Below are 20,657 nucleotides of genomic sequence, written 5' to 3'. Positions count from 1 at the left end.
GGCATTTTGTTAACCTTTCGATGTGTTAGGATCATTACGTGTGAAAATGTGCGACACATACCTTAATAAGGTTTATGCAAATTTTTCTGTTTAACTATGTATTTGTTAGAGTATTTATGATATATATGAAGTATAAAACATATCAAGTATATTGTTTTACATAATTTTCTATTAAACTTACAAACCTGTCTACAGGTTATAAATGCACCATTTCCAATGTACATTCCACAATTATAAAAAGTTTTAGAAGTATAAATAAATAACCAAATAAATGAGTTAATAAATAAAAAATAGATATTAATTGCATTAAAAAATCATCTTCATTTACCTACTTATTTTTTTTTACAATTTTTGTAATGACGGATTTAATCAAAGATAATTAGTAATCAGTTATATAAATACTACAGAAACTTATCATTTTGATTAAATATTAATAATATTTATAAAGAAAATCAATTTATCACTTTCAGGAAACTTAATGAATCCAGAAGAAGTCGATGGCATTAAAGAGGCTATCACGATACTGGAAAATCAAGACACTAAAACTGCACAGAGCAATATAGTCGATGGCTTACAAATAGTAACGCCACAGCCAATAATCATAGACGAGAGGAATAACCACAGGACACAGAATACTGAACCCACCTCACCAGTGTACCGCGGAAATAGACAATACACCAACTCCACTGATAAGAGAAGTGAAAAACAAAATACCTCCAACAAACCAGAGTCAGAAGAATTTAAACTGATCACAGTTAACGCCGATATGAACCTTACGAAAACCTCCAAACCGACTGAATTCACAAAAACAGAGAATATTAACAGTACAGAAGAGACAACGGAAAGAAAGCACAGGAGAAGAATGACTTTGAGATATTCGCCAACCACGCAAACACCGAAGCTAACAACATTCCACGGATCTCTTGTAGAAATAATCAAACAGGAGATCCAGCCGATGGAGAACACGAGTTCTGTAGTCAAACAAGAGAAGTTGTCTGATCAAATAGAAGAAACGAATGGAACGGAAAACTCGACTCCAATGAAACGAGTGTACAGATCAAGCGCTGAAAACAATGAAGAAGAGATAGTCGTTGTGAATGACGAAAGAGTTCACATCGTACGACCAACAACCCAACTGGTCGGAGAGTATCCTACGCCCACAGTTGGTATAGCGAAGCTAGACGAGGCCGTGCTCGGCCTAAGTCGAACAACGACGGAGTTTCCAAGTCCAAATCGACCTGGTACATAGTAGAGAGCTTAGTCAATAATTATATGTAAATCATAGCCCCTTGTTAACTTATTTATTTCTCGGATACGCATTGCTCACACAGGTGTTTGCGTATTTGCTCAATCAAACATTAGTCTAGTTCAGTCAAGTGATATTACGGTGTATGTTTTAGTTGTTTAGAATTAAAAACTCGTTTCATATTTCCGAAGTTTTATTTAACTGCTACCTTTCTCGATTTACTTAGTACTGAAGCAATATGACAGTATTACAATAAAGAAAATTGTTTTCAATAAATCAAGACAGATGCAGCTCTTAAACAATGTTGTGAGTTTATAGTATTTAAAATGTCAAAGGGGCGTAGTTCAAAGCGAACTATCAAATCAACAACATTTTTATAGTCATTTTATTTCCTGTATTTCCTAAAGTTTCTTTGCAATTTAATGATTTTTTTCATAAAAAACTTATTAAGAAACTCAAGAGTACAATGAAATCGATAATCTCAAGTTATGGCATTGCCGAGGGAAACAGCGATTTATTATTTAAATACGTTACGTTCAATGCACGCCATCTATTGTAGGACTGTTGACTACAACTGTCTATAGTAACGGCTAGTTTATTTTATATTCAACACTACATACAGTACTACTATGACTGCTATCAGGGATAGTATTGAATATAACATAAACCATTCAATGTTTTCTAAATACAATCTAGTATGTATGTATGTGTATATTACAATGTATGTATTTATTTGTATGTTTATATGTATATATATATTGCACTGGTATGTTAGTATATACGTAAGTATTTGTGTATATGTACCCTAAACTGCCCTCTCCTTCATATCTCTCATCTCCATCCAAAGGTCGTCTGGTAGAGATCGCCACGAGCGATAAAACCGCCTCTTATACCATTTGAATCGTTTCTTTTTTTGCTCTATTTATTGTTTATAGCTACTACTGAAGCACCAATGGGTGTAGTTATAGACTTTAGATTAGATATAGCCCTGACTCTACAATATCGTCTAGACCAGTGATTCCCAAAGTGGTCTGTATCGACCCCTAGGGGTCTATGACAACCGGCAAAGGATCTACGTCAGCGAAAAAAAATTTGGGGGTCATGAAATGAAAATGGGGGTCCACGATAGTAGATCTCAACACATACCCTGATAGTACCTATTTATTTACATCATACTATCTTATAATATCGAAACATTTACATTATTTATAAAAATACCTATGAAGTAAAAAAATTATTATATAATATATGTTTATAAAATTGTGTAAGTTGTAGGATGTTGGTATAATAGATTGGTTTAGGTGGTATAGTAGATACAAAATTTTATTTTGAGTAGTATTAAATTCAATTATTATAAATTAACATGTGTTTTTACTTCAAGCTTTTAACACTAAACTTCACTACAATTAGAAATTTACAGGAAATCAATATCAGGTAAGTAGGGGGTCTACCCAATACGCAAAATAATGGCAAGGGGTCTACGACACAAAAAAGTTTGGGGAACTCTGGTCTAGACACTTTGACAAGGAATTTATAGGAGTGTTATTTGAACTGTATTGAAAGTACATTAAATTTTTGATGAACAGAATGATGTATGTAGAGTAGCACTGTATGATTATATCCGTTAAGATAATACTATATAGATTCACAATTTCCTTTGTTCAAAACAAGACAAAAACTTATTTGATGGCAATTCAAAAATTTTGTGCTTTGGTGTGTGATATTGGTGTCTTTTTTCTTTGGTTTTCTAATGTGTGGGCAACATCTTCAGTCATTATAAAAACAGCATCTCCAATGATTGTGCGAGCAATATTTCCATAAATTTTTGGTATACAACCAACTCAGTTATGTAACTACTTATATCCCGTTAAATCTTAAAACATTCATCGAAGTCATTGATACAGAAAAACCAATATTATTTGCATGGATGCAATTATTTTAGATATTTATAAAGCAAATTTGATAAGTATTCGTTTCACAGCGCTTCACATGATAAAATTAAAAAAAATATACCCGAATCTTCAAAGTTTACCATACCAACGTCTATGCTTTGAGTTTTTGATTTTGATGTATCAATGTCTATTACAGAAAGTTTCTCAAGTGGCAACCATGCAGCACACTTGGACTTGGTAACAAAGGAGGTTGCTCTGATGAGGTTCTGGGGCTGATTGAAACACAGAGCTAAGCAAGAGTTTTAATGGTTCATCGACGCGACGACTTGGTGCAGATGCATCTAAAGAATTTCTCACAGATGAGGGGGCCGAGCATGATCAGGCCGGCCGCCGTCACCGCGGTAACCACGCTCATGCAAATCATTTTTATATTGCCCTAGCGCTCGCCACCGACACGGTTAATTTCGAATCAAGTCCGACAATGGTTGCCACCGGAACTATCTGAAAATAATTAATTCCACGAATCAATTTCGATAACTTTAAACCAACATCACGAAAACTACATAAGTTGTCACTTAAGCTGGTTGTATCTCATTTAATGCCTAAATACAGTGGTATTTTTCAAACTATTCTAACATTTTTCAAAAGTGTTTTGTCTCTGGTTGTGAATTCAAATTTTGAAAAATATTTCTTTAAGCGCATTTTCAATAATTTCAGTATATCTTTTAATAGGTTTAAGTGTTCGATAAACTGGTAATTAGGTGCGATACTAGAAAAAACAATTGGTCTTTAATAAGATTTATTCCAATACGTCACTCCATTTAACAATTATCCGATGAACGTTATTTTTTTTTAATTTTTCCAGCCTTGATGCAACATCTTGTCACTTTCTCGCATATCATGGGCCCGCACGCGAGTAGCCCCACAGCGATCAGTGCTGTGTAAATGCTCATACAGATCATTATACTATACCTCTTTAATAATACGTGAGATATAACAGAGTATAATATTTTAAAGTTTATAATATTCAAGAAGTTTTAAAAGTACCAAGTTAATGACGAAACAGGTCAGTAATTGAGACCGCATTCAGGACAAGTAGGCTTCTTGGGACAGTAACACTTGGTGTCGAGTATTCCACGAGTACATAGAGGCACACAAAAGAACAAACTGGCAGCCGTGACGAGACTCAATAGTGATATGCAAATCATACGAGAACGGACGCGGAGCCGCCTACAGCGGTGTCTGGAACAATCAAAACTAGATTACCTCTGATATCTACAACTTTGCTATACAAACACCTCTAACTTCATTACTTACCTACTGAAAACTAATCGAAAAATATCTAAAATAATAAAGCCTAAACTATCTCACTTAGTATTAAATAACCCATAAATTTTTTCCATGATAGCAGGCACAACAAATAAGAGAAAAAGTCCTGTGAAAAGTGAAGAAAAGGTACTACTCATTTTGATCTTGGACAACTCTAAACTTGTGAAATTTAAAATGCTGTTTCATGAATTAAAGATACAAAATCTGATTCGTTTATCATAGATATTTAAGTTTGAAACTCTTGGACGTTGACCGTTATCTGAAACAACAAAGATTTAAGTCCATAGATAGGCCCTTCAAAAACATTGCACCATTTAAATCTTTAATAATAACAAATCTCTGATGACACTTTTCACTAATCTTTCTCTATAAATAGAAACAAAATCTGGTAAGCAGTTATAGATATCAGAAAATAAGTTTAAATTTTCTATTCCCGGGATTTTTAAAAATTTATTATTTCCTTTAAAGTACTATTATTGTAGAAAACCACGGGTAAAACAAGCAATAAGTAAATTTATCTTAAAGGTTTATAGGTATGTTATGTTATGTATTCACAAGGGCCTATATATGGATAGGAATCTTTGAAAACTATTATTTGATCAGAATGACAAAAGCCCTGTACAATTCTGCTCTCATTTGAATTGAACAAGTTTCCTGCAAATGATTGCATTAGTACGTAAGTAGGTAAAAACTTATATCATGTGAACTTGTCAAAATAGAAATAGATTAGATGATATATACTCACTATTAGATGTCCACCGCCACAGACTCCACGTCTTGTCCGCTCCTGTATCTCAAATGCTTAACGACAATTCTGATGTCAACAATACTACCTTAGCAACATTCCCACAATAATTTCACTTTCATGGTGTTTGATAAAATTTGCTAGCTTATGACAGATGACAGGATATTATTTTTTCTTTGCCTCAAGGTTTTGAAAATTTAAATTACTCTTTTGTTTCTTACAAAACCTCATAAGGTTTCGTATACACAACAAACTTCTCTTTATTACAAATCATTGTCCACTTCATATTGTGATACTCGACTTGTTTTACAATTACAGAACAATAATTTGTGTATATCTGCACCTTAATTAAACGGTTTTATTTAGTTCGACCCGTACGGAATTTATTTGGATCAAAATTAGAAATTGAAATTTAAGCACCTTCCCGTTGTCAGACTAATCTGAAATTTGGTACATACATTTAATTTAGATGACAATACAATATAATAAAATCAATAACATTATAAATCTAAGATGGCCGCCGATCAAATGAAAGGGCTACACTAGTAAAACACGATGATTATGTCAAAATTTAAAATATAAGATAGACGCCGTTCCAATATGGCGGACTAGGTACATATTTTTCCACAACCACCACACTATTGGTATCAAAAAAACTGTTTAACTTAAAAGTTTTTTAAATGTATTTATTTTATTTACAATTTATCATGATCATCAGATAACCCAGTTACTTCAAGGCATAAGCTTTCTCAAGGATCGTGATGAACAAATATGCCAGTAGGCAATTTGATAGGTGCTGGGTGCTTTTAGCCATTGTGTCGTAAATGCGTATACCTTCCTAGCTTTTACAGCTTCTTTGGATACCGAGCTCGCGGATCCAAAACCCAACGAGCTAATAAATTTAAAAAAAATCTATATCAGATGAGACGCCTGACCTATTGTATCAGGGTCCTACTCACGTTGCATCTACAGGTTCATGGTCAGCAATCTAGATTTTTTAGGCCTTATTACTGTATTCATCACTATTCTCATTAAGTTTAAATTGAATTATGTTTCTATGTAATCTGGATATCAATAACATCGACGATTAGAAATATACAACTTTCTGAAATTCATATCTACTTTTAAATGTAGATTTACTGAAGGATTTACCTACACAACCTGATTTTATAAATGTCAGAGGACGTCTCATTTCGTATCTTAGTTGATTTCATATAAACATTGAAGTGTGGGTAATCCTACTATTTCGACTAAAAGGTACTTTATCTAACTAGTAGTACATATAAGTATGTTTAATTACTAGGTTATCTTAAGCTGGTGATAGAATTGGAGACACTTGTAATTATTATTTTGTTTTATTTTTAATCACAGGCTATTAAATAAGTTATATGATCTGGGCAATTTTATATTTATATTCATTACTCGAAACTCAAATACGATGTTTATTTATAAAAATCTATCCAGTACGTTCATTTCACAAACATCATCCTTGCCTTTAATGCTGAATATTTTCGAATTTCATAGCAAATTGTTTAGCAGATCTTAAAATTGTTGAAAGACAACAATTGACAATTATCAAATAATGACAACTTGTAGGATTCTTCCTGGGTACGGTATGTTTTGAGTTAGTAACAACACGGAGTCTGAAGTAGAAGTTTGTAAATTCATTCTAGCTTTGCCCGTGTTTATACCGATGTAAAAGAACAATTTTATTTCTGTGGAATTTCCATTTTCGACGCGCCGCTGACGTTGACTTAATGTTAATCCTACAAACTAAACATTAGAGAAATAATTCACTTATTTGTGTCTTTACACTACATTTTAGCGGGATTTCAAATATTTACAATTTACGAGTTTCAATACACTTTGTCAGTGTGTATCCATAATTTTCTGTCTAAAAATGTCGGAGATAAGCAAAGTTACCTTTTATTTCTAAATAAACAAGTTAAAGTAAAATCAAGATTAAAAAAGTAATATAAAGTAAAAACTACTCATATTCGGCATGGCGTGCTAAGAGTAGATACATTTAGCTTTCAAACTATGCATGGATTATGGAGACATGATCAATATTATGTTTTTTTTTATTATTTAATGGAATCAGGCGTTACCTTGCGGAAGTCCATCCTAAGTAAGAAAAGGATTAATTTTTAGCCACTTCCGCACATGCAGGGGTAGTCGTACCGAACACAGAGTCACTAATTGGTGTAATATAACTCCTGAAGATGCCCCGTGGAGGGGTGAAACACGTGTTGTGTAATTTAACGGTGGCGGTTGTGTAATTCGCATTGTTTACCTCATACGCATTTATCAGCGGGCTAGCGGGCGGTGCACTTTGTTGCACGACTACCACTGCATGTGCGGAAGTGGCTAAATATTGGTCCTTTTCTAAAGGTTTTTGTCTTTACTGGAAAGTAGCATTTTCAGATAACATTTTATTCGGTGGAGGCAGCCATATATTCAATGTGATTCAATAATAGATACTTAACGTTTGTCTATTTGGGTATCCTCAAATAGGAATGACAACCAAACCCGAAATATCTTCATTGTCTCGATGGAGTGCTACGTGACCTAAAAACTTGGTCTCTATTCTGAGATAACATTGTATCAAGTCCAAGAATTTAGTTACTATGAGAGGTTTAAAGAAAATCAGGAATGAAATATAAAACAGTTCCAAAACTTTATTGTGACCACTCGGACAACGCACACACAAGATTTACATCATGTCGTTGATTTAGACTTCTTAGGACACGAAGGATTTTTACACGAACCGGATTCGCCAGACTTCTTGCATTTTTTGATAGGCCAGTAAGCGTCCAGGAGGATCGGACCACAGGATATGCAGCCGACGGCAATAATGGCGGTGATGCAGGAGACACAAACTAGCATGTCGAGCAGCACCTACTTCTTCAGGCACTTTATGAACTTATTCATCTCAAACTGTCGGTAGCAGACGGGCACGCACGCGAGGATCGTGGCAGAGGCGATCAGGGCGTACAAGGAAATGCAAATCATGTTTCAAGCACGCCCGAGACCGCGTTGAGCCACGTTCCAAGCCTCTAGAATTACGTCGTGTTAAATGTTCCAATTTCTGAAAAGGCAAATTCAAATATTTCAACAAAATTGATATTGAACTAATGTTAATGACAAATTATTCGAAAAACTTCTACGTATAGCTGTTTAAACAATCAAAAAGACGAATGCATGTTTATGTATGTTAATGTATGTATGCATATATGTATCTTTTGTACACCTTAACTAACTACTCATTATTTATACTTCTACCTTTCCTACACTATGGTTGTCTGTAAGAGATTGTCTCGTGTGATATGACCGCGCATTGTAATATTTAGTTTATTATTATGAAATTATTTAAATTTATCTTAGCGTGTATGATAATTAAATTTAAAAAAAATTATTCATCATATAAACCAAAGTTTCATTTAAACACAAATAAGCCATAGTAAATGAAAGTAATTAAAAAGTTCAATTCATATTTCTATTAAAGTTATGAACATTTTTGCAATATATGATAATAGTAAATTAAACCTTTGTATGTTTGTTTGTTGTTCGACAATTAAATATGTAGAAATAAATTTCTAAATTATAAATATAAATAAAATACGAGAACATTTTTCGCACTACAGAGAACCAATAAATAGTATCTTGTTTAAAAGAGACATTGTATTAATTTCCAACTCATCTGATGAATTTATATATTTAGATGTGTGAAAGGTTCAATCAAAATATGACAATTATAAAAATATTCAACAGATTTTATATATTATGTTCACTATAGTTACATGTTCAGGTATAAATTTAATATATTAGTTATATCATCTTTAAACATTGCAAAAGTATAACGTAATTAATTAGAATAATAAAAAATCAGAGATGTACACCATCATATAGAAACGTTTTTAATTGGATTGAAATCTACGAATCCTCAATGACATAATCACGCGCGACAAGTTGGCTCATGAGAAGGAAAATTTTTGAAGTTACTCAAGGAGATAGGCTTTCGCTTACCAAGTCAGTCGTGTCTCGTTCGAAAAGACATAAGTAGAGAAAAATGCAATTGAATTCATCCGCCTTTACTATTATAACATTGGATACATCGTTTCTATGAAACTTAAAATTTTAATATTTAACAATTTTTCTTCACAGACTGCCCATACTGACAGTTCTTGCGGCTGTCTTATTCGAACGAATTTCTTCTTTGTTTATTTAATACGTAAGAAGGTTTTGTTCGCGTGGAAAACATTAAACATTTTTTATTTATTCTCACTAAACTTTAAGCAGTACAAAACTTTTACAACTTAGATTCATTTGGAATACTTTGAACATTTACTTTTAGTATGGAAAGTGTAATAGTACTAAAAAGTAATCTAAGACAGTTCAAAAACACCATGCATTTACATAATAATTTTAAAGACTAGAGAAACTTCAGAAACACACGTTTTAAGGGTTTCAGACGTATTCGATATCATAGTTCCAGACATGTGTGTACATACGTATGGTGATCACAGACCTGCAAGCTCAGCGAAGGTTATCGACTTTAGTAAAGATATCGGTAGACGCTGAATAGAAGCCGCTTTCATCCTTTCGTACAGGAAACTTATAGTGCAGCTCTGTGTCCAGCTGTGAACATTTAATGGTGGAAATGATAATGAAGATATATTGTTGTCTAGTACGATGCAGATATAATCTACTTCCGTCATGCAGCAGTAGTCGTGCAATAAAGTGCACCGCCCGCCAGCCCGCTGACAAATGCGCTTGCGGCAAACAATTCGAATTACAAAACTACCACCGTTAAATCACTCAACACGTATTTCACCCCTCCACGGTGCATCCTCAGGAGTAATGAAAAACATAGAGTGCAACTAATCAAATCGAGTGGCATTTATCAGTGAGCTGGCGGGCGGTGCACTTTATTGCACGACTACTGCTGCATGGCGGAAGTAGATATATATCTGTCCTTTTTTTTACTTAGGATGGACTTTCGTAAAATAACGCCTTAATCCATTAGAGATATAATCTGTTTAACACAATAAGCCTATCTTTTTCTTTGGGGATGTCGTCAATCTTCACCAGATTCCTTGCATCTTTTTGGGAGATGTGATCAAAATATTCAACAACTCACTCTTAATCACTTAGAGCTTCTCAAGTATCGGCACGTTGTTAATGATGATTTCTTCCAGGAGTGCGTAACATTTGAAAAATAATCCGTGGTGAATGTCAACACTATATAGTATAATGCGTCTATTGGTCACAGTGAGATCAAAACGTGACACTGTTTGTTGTGATTATTTTCTGTTCCTCTTTCAATGTTTCTCGCAAATCTTTGGAGTTGATTTGTTGTTGTGTGTTATGAAAGTATAGTTACGATCGCTTAACCAACAATTTAACAATAGTCAATTTAGTCTTTTTGCCCTATATAAATAAATCTTATATAAGCCTTTACGAAAAAAGTGACTTCTTTATAGCTACTTCCGCACATGCAGTCGTAATCGTGCAACAAATTGCACCGCCCGCCAGCCCGCTGATAAATGCGCATGCTGCAAACAATGCGAATTACACAACTACCACCGCTAAATTACTTAAACCCCGATTGTGTGATCCAAGAGTAAATATTGGACCTTTTCTTACTTAGGATGAACTTCCGCAAAATAACGCCTGATTCCATTAAATAACTATGACTTCTACCTATAACATTTAATCATCATTTAAAACTTATAGGTCTTTAATTCCACCTGAAGTTGCGCCCATGTCTTCTAGATACCTCTACTCTGTAGGAAACATTTGATATGAACTGTTTAATTCTATCAGAAAACACCATTTATAGTTTAAAATAAAAACCCAAGACAACGTCACACTGACAGACGGTCAGATAGTGATTTGTTTAATAATAAAATATACGCATTTATATTTCTCAACGTCTATGCAAAAATTATTTACCTATGCAGAATAACGACGAATTCGGGGCAATCAGCTGTTGCCGTGTCGGTACGATAAGAATTTAATACGTTTAAATGAGACTATTGGTGTGGTTTCTTCTGACGTTTGTGTCAGTATGGGGATTCCCGGAGAGGCGAGCGGCGAGGAACGAGAACATGAGCAAGTTGCAACACATGCCGGAGAGGAAGGACAAAGTGCGGGAGACTGCGAGGGACTGCAAAGGGAAATGTGCGACGAGTATAGCCCAGAAGGCAGCGGCTGAGGCAAAGGCGGCACAGGCGGCGCAAAACGCTGCCGGGGCACAAGCTGCTCACATGGTTAGTGCCCATGAATGATAAAAAAAATCTAAAGTACTTTGCGACTGGACAATCCTATTATACCTGTCTACTACCCCCAGATCTTCAAAAGCGTTTTTAGATAAATAGAATTTGGTTTTCTAGAAAAGTGCTATTGTAGAAATTGAAATTTAATTCTGATTCAAAATTAATCTTACTCATTACTTTATTTTGATTTCCGTATATATGGTTATTGAGAAACATAACTTCTTTCAAATACAGTATTGTTTTTTTTTCCGTTTTATGCCTAGGTATAGCAAAACAATCGTAATTAGAGACATCATCGATCCTTAAGAAATCAGGAGAGACAATAAACAAGGCCGTAAGGCTTCGCTTCTTCCGACAAGATATTTCGCGCGTATAGTTTTAAGGCTTTTACCTGATCAGTCGATCATGAAATGGAATTTCCTTTGAGCCTTATGCTATTCACTTTACCCTAGATAACTGGTTTCTGTATAGCACCGTCTTGCTTCTCACGCACTTTAATTCTGATATAATTAACAAGAAAAGTAACCAATTTTCTACTTACAAAACATGATAAAGATTTTACTAATGATATTTTCAAAGTTTCGGTAAAGTATTAAGAGCAGTAATTTTTAAAATGATGTACATTTGTAAAGAAAACGAATTGAAATTAAGATAATTAGGAAAAATATTTTTTTTGTTTAGGTAAAGACACAACTAGCGGAAAAAGCGCTTCAGGCTGCCAAAGCGGCTGAAGCAGCTCTCGCTGGCAAGCAAGCGGTTGTGGAACAACTGCAGCAAGAGGTGAAGGAAGCCGAGGCCGTGGTCGCAGAGAATACTGCGGCAGTACACCAGCAACAGGGAACTGTGAACGCGGCTGTGCAGGCTGCACAACAAGCCACTGCACAGGTAAGATCATCTATACACTTGCTATTCACAAGAGAGTAACAGAAACAACAGATTTTAGTGTAGGCTTTACCAGAATAGAAATATTACAGGCATAATCTTCAAGAAACCAATTCAAGTAGACTTAAATATAAATTGATCTAAAGTGGTCTTAAGTTTGTTCTATGTCTGTAGATTTTTATTGAGTCCTAGAACGACTTGTTATTTGTTCACAGCGGTATAATTCAGTCATTGATTAAATTAGAATATCATAACTTCATTTGCTATTGTAGTCAATGTTAAATGAGTTCTTGTCGAAGTTTTTTACATTTACGTAAACGAGATACAATTCTCTAGGTCTCTTTATAGTTTACAACTTATAAATCGCCATAAAACTTACCAAAGAATATTCTATGTCTCTTACAACAGTCATTTAAAGTAAAATTTTTGTTGACAATTTTATTTATATACAATTTGTCGTCAGCACAAACTGATGATGCAAGCGACGCAACTCGCAGCTCAGCTGGAGAAGGCAGCACACAACGTCCTGGAGAAGACGAAGTTCGGGCTGCAGGAGAAGTGTCACAATTTGTCAGAGGCGCGGGCGAGACTTGCTCATCTGCAGCACAAGTTGCAGTGTGCGTGTGCGGAATGTTCGGCCACTAAACAAGCGGCGCATTGCGCTTGCGAGGCAGCCCGAGCCGCTTGCGGTAACGCCAGGAAGAAGAAGCACGTCATCAGTCAGCTTAAAAGAGTAAGGAAAAATAAGCACGGTGTACGGTAGTATTACAAGATGGAAATAGAGTTTTGGAACTGTCCCTGACCAAACAATAGTTATATCGGAATGTAAAGTGATTGAAAATTCAGCTTCAACCGTCATTGATAGTGGAACATGAAATGTTACTTGCCTTTTGTATTTAATTGATTTACTATAGTTTTGTAATGTTGCATGTTAAGACGTGTCGTCCTATTAAGCTTTTGATAGAAATTCGTTTAAGCTTCTTGATAATATAGTTTAGAATGTATTGTTGATTTTGTGGTTTTATTAACTTTTTTTTACTTATATATCTTATTACAATTACTTTGTGGATTGCAAGGAAATTGTAAATAATAGTTGAAATTTTAAAGCAATGAAAGAATCACATTTGTCAGCAAAAAGCTGATGCTCATATTTGCAATCATCCTTTCTAACATACTCTGAAATATATTAAAATACATTTATATTTTCTATTCATATACGTCAATAACTTCTGGCAGGACATATAGTAATCCATAATTAATTTTAATACGTAGTAATCTCAATTTTGCTGATTTTTTTCCTTTCATGGTGTGTTATCAATACATTGTTTATTATTTCTGAAACCATTGATATTTGAATAGGGTGTAACATATTCATCAATTGACAACAAATAAGATATAAATTCACTCTATTAGAAGTTTTACACTTACTATGAGATATGTATGAAGTTACGCTGTTTGCTACTTTAGACTTTGTGCAGCTTCGTCGAATTGAGGTAACAGTTTAGTTAAAATTTTACACCTATAACAAATCATCCATACCAGGTAGAATATTTCTACAATTGAGTAAGTTCACTACAAATCAAAAAATAATTATTTCAACTTCGTAACAAAAAATAATTTGTTAAAGTTAAAATAGAACTTTGATTTATTCATCGAACTCCTTCAAAATTAAATAAATTGATTTACTACGTATGTCGTTATCACCATTTCAGTCATAGGACGCCCACAGCTGGACATAGGCCATCTTCAGTTAGATTTAGATTTCCAATATACCAGTAGGAAACGGCCTGGGATTGGGCGTATACATATTACCGTGATATTCATAACATATGTCAAGAAACTAATTTACTTGTTTATTAGAACAACGCATTATTGTTTATTTGAAACATATACCTACATAGTCGAGAGAAATTGTATATATATATATATACATATATATATATATATATATATATATATATATATATATATATATATATATAAACACATATATATATATATAAACACATATACATATATATATATATATATATATATATATGTATAAACCCACACGGTGTTGACAAAAATTTTGAATGTGTTAGTCAAGTACATTACTGACTTACCTGAGAATTTGTGTTGATTTTGTTAAACATTTTAATAGCGATTTAATAAAATTTTATGTTCATGAATTCACTACACGCCCACGGAAATAAAAGAAAGTTTCACGTAATTTTATTATTTTTATAATTAATCTTTAAATACACCTACATTTGTTAATTATTTATACATGTCCGTCAATAATAAATTTTTCGTCAATATTTCCCTATAGATAAATAAAAAATAATTTAATTAAAACTAGAGGTGGCATTTGTCTACTATTGGAATTTAAATTAATTTAATCTACCTAGACCATAAGTCGTTGTAATGTAAACAAATTTTGTTACGATTACCAAAATATTAATGTATTGCTCAGGGGTCGGCAATCTGTGACTCGGAAGTCACATACGGCTCTTTAGATGTTATGCTTCTGCGTTCATAAATATATATATATATATATATATATATATATATATATATATATAAATACACACACATATATAAGTGTGTGTGTGTGTGAACATCTAAATATGTATTTAATATAATTAAAAGTAAATTACGAAGCCAACTAATAAAAATTAAAAGTCGTGTTTAAAACGTTAGGATGGAAATTTATCCTAATTTTCTTAAACCAAGTAAATGCTGTTATTTAAAGTTTAAACTATTTGATAATAATACCTTAGGTATAAACACGAATATATATGTAATTTGATGGTTACAAATCACTACTTATTTATGAATAAATAGTTTCGTTGTCAAAAAATATTCTATGCAAGAACTATTTATTGTTGGCGAGAAGTTGTATAGCTCTTTAAAAACTTTAACTTTTGAAAGGTTGCCGATCCCTGATCTAGCTAATTCACTAAAGTAAATGATCGGTCTAATCCACTATACTAAATGCATCATTGAGATTCTGCGGACTAAACGCTAGGTTACTGTTCTTATAGTTGACATAAGGTGAGATCGTAGCTGATGATGGGACTTCAGAGTCTACCGCTTCCGGTAAAGCGAAGTCTTCGTCATCTGACAGCAAGGTGCCTTTGTGAAGTGTAGGCAGGTACCGACCCGGTGGTTCAGCATATCTGCCACCAACCACAATTTCATTCCTCTGTCTATTAATGGGATTCTTTCTTGTCATCGGCCTGTTTGCATATCTTGTTTTCTCTGCACGTTTCTTGTTCTTCTTGTTATTGAATGAGCCCATTTTTAATCTCTTCTCATATTTGAAAATATCGGAGTAGGAATTCTTCCCTTCGCCATGCGCGCTTGGTTTCTCATACTCGGACTTGACCAGAGACGGTCCGGTTTTGGAAGCTGAGAAGTTATCGTCGAAGTCGTTTAGGTATACCGTTTTCCATGATTTTAATTCCTGTATTTGGTAGTCTTGATCGTCCAGATCTATTGCATCAGATAGTTTATGCGCTGCTACGTGCTCTTTACTGGCTGTATTTACTTTGTTAACTTGGCTGTGTATTTCTGGACTTTTGTAAGATGCAGATTTAAGGAAGTTGTGGTCTAGGTAATAATCATCTGGAGGCTCTCCGAATCCAGAAGGAACAGAGTGGTCGACGAAGTTCGGGCTCCTTTTTAGAAGGCTGTACAATGGTTTGTAGTTTTGCACCTTTGGGTTAGCGTAACTTATCTTTGGAGGACGTTTGTGATGCCGTGGTGGGCCGTACTTTGGATTTACACTCTTTCTATATTTCCTCATCACTTTTCTGCTCGGGTTCGTTTGCCGGCGCCTTGCTCTTGTCATGGTGAACGAAGGCTTTGGACTTCTGTATCTGGAGTTGGATATTCGTTTGTAAATTAATTTTGGGCCGTGTTTAAGAAACGGTTGGGGTAAAAAGTGTCTGATGACTACGCCCGAGTCTCGCTTTGATAGTAACTTCCGTGCTTTTTCTTCCATCAGTCCTTGGCTTCGATGCTGGATGGAGTTTGCTTCTGCGCAGCTCACTGTTGTCACGAACTGAAACAGGGGAAAATAATTTTAGACTTATAAGATTTCTTAGTTAAATACGTTAGTGAATGTTTAAGGTTAACGATATTACTTCTGTCTATCTAGTGTGTAAAAATGTATTTTTGAAAAAGTATGAATAATGAGTTTTATCAATTGCGTATGTGTACGTATGCTGTTGAAACGAAGTATCACATTCTGAGCCTCATTGGTAAGTTCAGGAAAGCTGTGCTCAGGATTTCTCTAAGAGATTAAATGAGGAGATTCGTAGACGAGCAAAATTAACAGACAACCGATCGGATTGACAAGTTAATGGCGGCGGGCAGCCAACGTAGCACGTAGAACAATTGACCACTGGGACCTTAATATTGTGGAGTAAAGACCGTTATTCCGTTAGTGGGAGGACCTATCGTATATCCCCTGTCCCCGTATAAGGACATTATTCTTATTAAAAAGTAATCCAAATTTCAATTCAATAATTTTACTTTCATCCTCACCTTTTGTTTTTCACAGATGTTTCTTTTACTCATCAGATTATCTGACATTCCTTTATATACTTTATTTTCTTTCCTTACTTCACCTTCACCCTAAGAATACTGCTAGTTACAATTTTATTTTTATATTTACTTTTGCTTATTATTTGCTTTCCGGTTTTTACTTTACATTTATCGTATTTTATTTTGTTTAGTTTTATATTCCATAGTTTGACAATCGGTGTAAGGATCGAGAAGACCACGAATAGGCAAGCATAATGAAGGAGGTAAAAGGTAGACAGATGATGACCTTGTTAAGGTGCTTGGAAAGCACTGGATATGGGCCGTATTCATCTGGTTCTACTGGAAACCTAAGGCGGAAGTCCTGGTCCAGGAGTAGACATCTTACGGCTGAGATGATAATAATATTGATGAAGAATAAAGTCACTGACCATTACCACCAACTAGGATTACATTTAATTTTATTTCGCAGCGTGCAAGCAAGTCAAATGTTGTCCAACAAAATTTAACAAGATATTTACTGTAAACTAAAGTGATTGGATTTTAGACATTTTTGTGAAAGAATGCATGGTTTTATTGTTTTAATATGAGCTTACACTATCCGACTGAACTTAATTTCACTTAACTGTCAGTTGTTATCCCATCTCTAATTTGCATTGGGTCACAGTCAACTTTCACCATAAGCTATGGTAATGCCGGGTTAAGTTCACGCAATACTTGGTAAGTTGGTTAAATATTAATAATTTCGTTTACTGTTATTCAAATATTTCATTAACGTGTTAAAACCATTGAACATGTAGGTTGTGTCGCGGATGCTAATATTACTTGGAATGCGGCGATGGTTGGTTTGATTGCATCTAAAATATACAGTGAGACTCTTTTTCCAGTTTCTGCTATTAAGGGTCACTTTCTATTCCAGACACACTTTTAGATAGAGGATAGCTATCATATATAAGCTAGCTAATGTTCTGGAAATCCCGGAGTAAAGTGTAGTATTAAGATATACAACAATTAATTAATACCCTTCCTCATGTTTACTACTCAAATTCAATCTTTATGAACGAGTTATTTTTATCAATGTCTATGAAGTGGTAGACCAGTGGAAGACAGACTCGTAATCATCAGTCGTGGGTTCAATTCCCGTGATCCAATCTTATATAATTCACACTTTGTGCATTAATTATATAGGATTGCTACTGCTCACAAATAAGGTTCCAGAGGATGGTCCGAAGCGTTCTTTGCGCACCATAATATCACACTGCAATAGGTATTCTGCCTGTCAATTGTGGTGATTATGGTAAATCCCCCCTTTAGATAAGATATACCGGAGAAATGTACATTCCTGGATAAAAATTTAGTGAATATAAATTTTTGGATAGCCACTATTTTTGTATAGGCACTTATCATTAGCTGAACACCTCTCTGGTTTTAAATCTTTATGGTATAAAGAATTCAGTCTAGCCTAGATCCAAAACCTTTGCCTTTCTTTAAAATAAAAGCTAAAACAGTGTAAAGAAAATTTCAACAAATACTTTTTTCTAATCTATATAAAATATTAATTAATATACTTGGAATATGTTTTTTTTTGTTTAACTAGACTAATCATATCAACTCTTTTATCTAAGTTTTCAATCATATTTTAACAAAATGGTGCGTTTATTTTGTTGATGTTGAATTTTAAGGCTGCGATCAACTTAATGTTGTCTGCATTAACTCTAAGATAGTTTCACAGAAATAATATAATTGTACTATAATGACATAATCAAGGCGGCTAATAGAAAGAAAGATATTTCATACTTTTCTCTCTGTCTAACCAAATTTTAAATGATCATATAAATGCTGCTTTGGAAGCTCGTGCCAGAAAGTTCTGATGTTCACTCACGACAGAAATTAATCGTTCTCCTTCAACAAGTTATAAAGAGATTCGTTGTTATACCTTTCCCTCTTACCACTCCCTCACTCAAATTGACTTTGAATTTATGTCTAGTTATTTTGTAGGTTATATTTGGTTGGTACTAGGTCATATATGTTCACCATACTTGTATAGTCTTTGATGTATTGTGACTGGAAAGTAATGTCGCTTTCTTAAGTTAAATTCACACAACTACATTTTTAACAAGTTTCTATTTAAGTAAAGGACCAATATTTAGCCACTTCTGTATGCGTATGTGTCAAACAATGCGAATCACAGAACTGCCACCGTTAAACCACTGAACATGTGTTTCACCCCTCCACGGGGCATCTTCAGGAGTTATGTTACACCGATTAGTACCAAACACAGAGTTTTATATTTCTAATCAACAATATTCACCTTCGTTATCAACATCCTTTTGTCATTTAGTATACAAATTTTCAATTCCGAAGCGGTAAAAATCAATCGGTTTTTCTGAAAAATATGTCGACAGAAACGAGGTTACTTTCCGGTCCTCATAATATTTGTTTGTCATGGAACAGTAAATTTTATTAGTACAGTACCCGGCGATAAATAATGCACATCGACTTTTAGATAGAGATATTCGGCTAATTACGGCTGTGTAGAGCGCTATCTCTGTCGCATACACAATGTGAACATGTTTTTTTTTTATTTTATCCCACAACCTAAAGCGTCCACTTATAGAAAAATTAGTGTATTTTATACAAATAATAAAAATAGTTATCAAAAAAAGCAAATGATATTTGTTTTAACAGCTCCTAATAGATACCGGACTGTTTGTATTTCGTCCGAATGATAATGCTCTACGAAGCCGAAATTAACCGATTGTCTCTTTCCAAAGATCGATGTGCAATATTTATTGCCGGGGATTGTACTACATGGTTCAATGTTCTTTATATCTAAACTAGCTGATCCCGCAAACGTTGTTTTGCAAAAAAAAAATAAAGTTTTTAATTAACAAATGTAAGATAAGGGTTGATCGTAGAGGGATGAAAATTTAGGTTTGTATGTATTTTTGTATGCTGTATCATAATAAAATAAAAACCAAAAATATTGTCTAAAAAATTAAAAATAAAATTTAGGGGTGGACCACCCTTTTCACTTAGGGGTATGGAAAATAGATAGTAGCCGATTCTCAGACATACTGAATACGCATGTAAAATTTGGTAAAAATCGGTCAAGCCGTTTCGGAGGAGTTCAAGTTCGAACACCGTGACACAAGAATTTTATATATTAGATAAGTCCAGTCTAGGCGCCTATTCTTTGGAATTTAATGTTGTTTCTCATTCATGTTCGTAATTATCCGTACTAGATATGTAAAAGTATGATATTAAATTACATTTGCTTTCTCGTACATACAATTATAGTGTTACGTATCGAGTTCTGTGGTTTTAACTGTACCGTCTACGTATGTTCAGCGTCTGTGGAGAAATAGTGGTTCACTGCGTTTTATGTTAGCTGGTATTATTGTTAATTTACGTTCATACATAGTGATATCATTTTTGTATCAATTGTACACAATTTCATATACAGTGAACAATGCAATAAGAATCCTATTTGATATGAATTACAATCAAATTAAGATTCTTTATAATATCATCTTTCAATTTAAAACTAAGACGATTTCAAATGTTTCCATATCTGAGCTCTCAAACTCAAACTAAATAAAATATATATGTTAACGTGTATAGTAATGTATGTATGTACGTCTTACACTACTCTTTCCATGTCTCTCATCTTCATTCAAAGGTTGTCTGGTAGAGATCGCCTCGAGATATAAGACCGCCTCTTGTACCTCTATTTAAATTGTTTCTATTTTGAG

General features: G+C 34.0%; 3 protein-coding genes across 4 annotated transcripts in view; 2 read left to right on the top strand and 1 right to left on the bottom strand.

Moving 5' to 3' along the window:
- The window catches only part of mtg (mind the gap), an 80,231-nt gene extending 78,803 nt beyond the window's left edge, over positions 1 to 1,428 (top strand). For both annotated transcript variants that reach the window (XM_068763562.1, XM_068763561.1), the window contains one exon: positions 471 to 1,428. In XM_068763562.1, coding sequence (XP_068619663.1) covers positions 471 to 1,249 — 779 coding nt within the window. In that variant the 3' untranslated portion in view covers positions 1,250 to 1,428. The remainder of the gene's footprint in view (positions 1 to 470) is intronic.
- Positions 1,429 to 11,241: 9,813 nt separating this feature from the next.
- Positions 11,242 to 13,135, top strand: LOC137920484 (uncharacterized abhydrolase domain-containing protein DDB_G0269086-like). The gene is made up of 3 exons (XM_068763852.1): positions 11,242 to 11,484; positions 12,172 to 12,375; positions 12,836 to 13,135. Exons 1-3 carry the CDS (start codon positions 11,242 to 11,244, stop codon positions 13,133 to 13,135), a joined length of 747 nt encoding a protein of 248 aa, XP_068619953.1.
- A 2,135-nt stretch (positions 13,136 to 15,270) lies between these two features.
- LOC137920483 (uncharacterized) lies at positions 15,271 to 16,953 on the bottom strand. The gene is made up of 2 exons (XM_068763851.1): positions 16,906 to 16,953; positions 15,271 to 16,420 (listed from the first exon to the last, which is right to left on the bottom strand). Exons 1-2 carry the CDS (start codon positions 16,951 to 16,953, stop codon positions 15,332 to 15,334), a joined length of 1,137 nt encoding a protein of 378 aa, XP_068619952.1. The 3' UTR covers positions 15,271 to 15,331.
- Between the last annotated feature and the right edge of the window lie 3,704 nt (positions 16,954 to 20,657).

The sequence above is a fragment of the Battus philenor genome, unplaced genomic scaffold (assembly GCF_028537555.1).
Source record: "Battus philenor isolate CCGP_79_NKW_IND1 unplaced genomic scaffold, ilBatPhil1.0.hap1 SCAF_18, whole genome shotgun sequence".
NCBI classification, from domain to species: Eukaryota; Metazoa; Arthropoda; class Insecta; order Lepidoptera; family Papilionidae; genus Battus; species Battus philenor.
The sequence above is the reverse complement of the archived record's forward strand: the minus strand, read 5'-3'. Positions and strand labels throughout refer to the sequence as shown.

Excerpts from the sequence above, each read along its gene's own strand:
- LOC137920484 (XM_068763852.1), top strand. The coding sequence starts at position 11,242 with ATGAGACTATTGGTGTGGTTTCTTCTGACGTTTGTGTCAGTATGGGGA. Across the intron at positions 11,485-12,171 it reads GGGCACAAGCTGCTCACATG|GTAAAGACACAACTAGCGGA; the intron begins GTTAGTGCCCAT and ends TTTTTTGTTTAG. Across the intron at positions 12,376-12,835 it reads CACAACAAGCCACTGCACAG|CACAAACTGATGATGCAAGC; the intron begins GTAAGATCATCT and ends ATTTGTCGTCAG.
- LOC137920483 (XM_068763851.1), bottom strand. The coding sequence starts at position 16,953 with ATGTCAGATAATCTGATGAGTAAAAGAAACATCTGTGAAAAACAAAAG. Across the intron at positions 16,421-16,905 it reads ACATCTGTGAAAAACAAAAG|TTCGTGACAACAGTGAGCTG; the intron begins GTGAGGATGAAA and ends CCCCTGTTTCAG.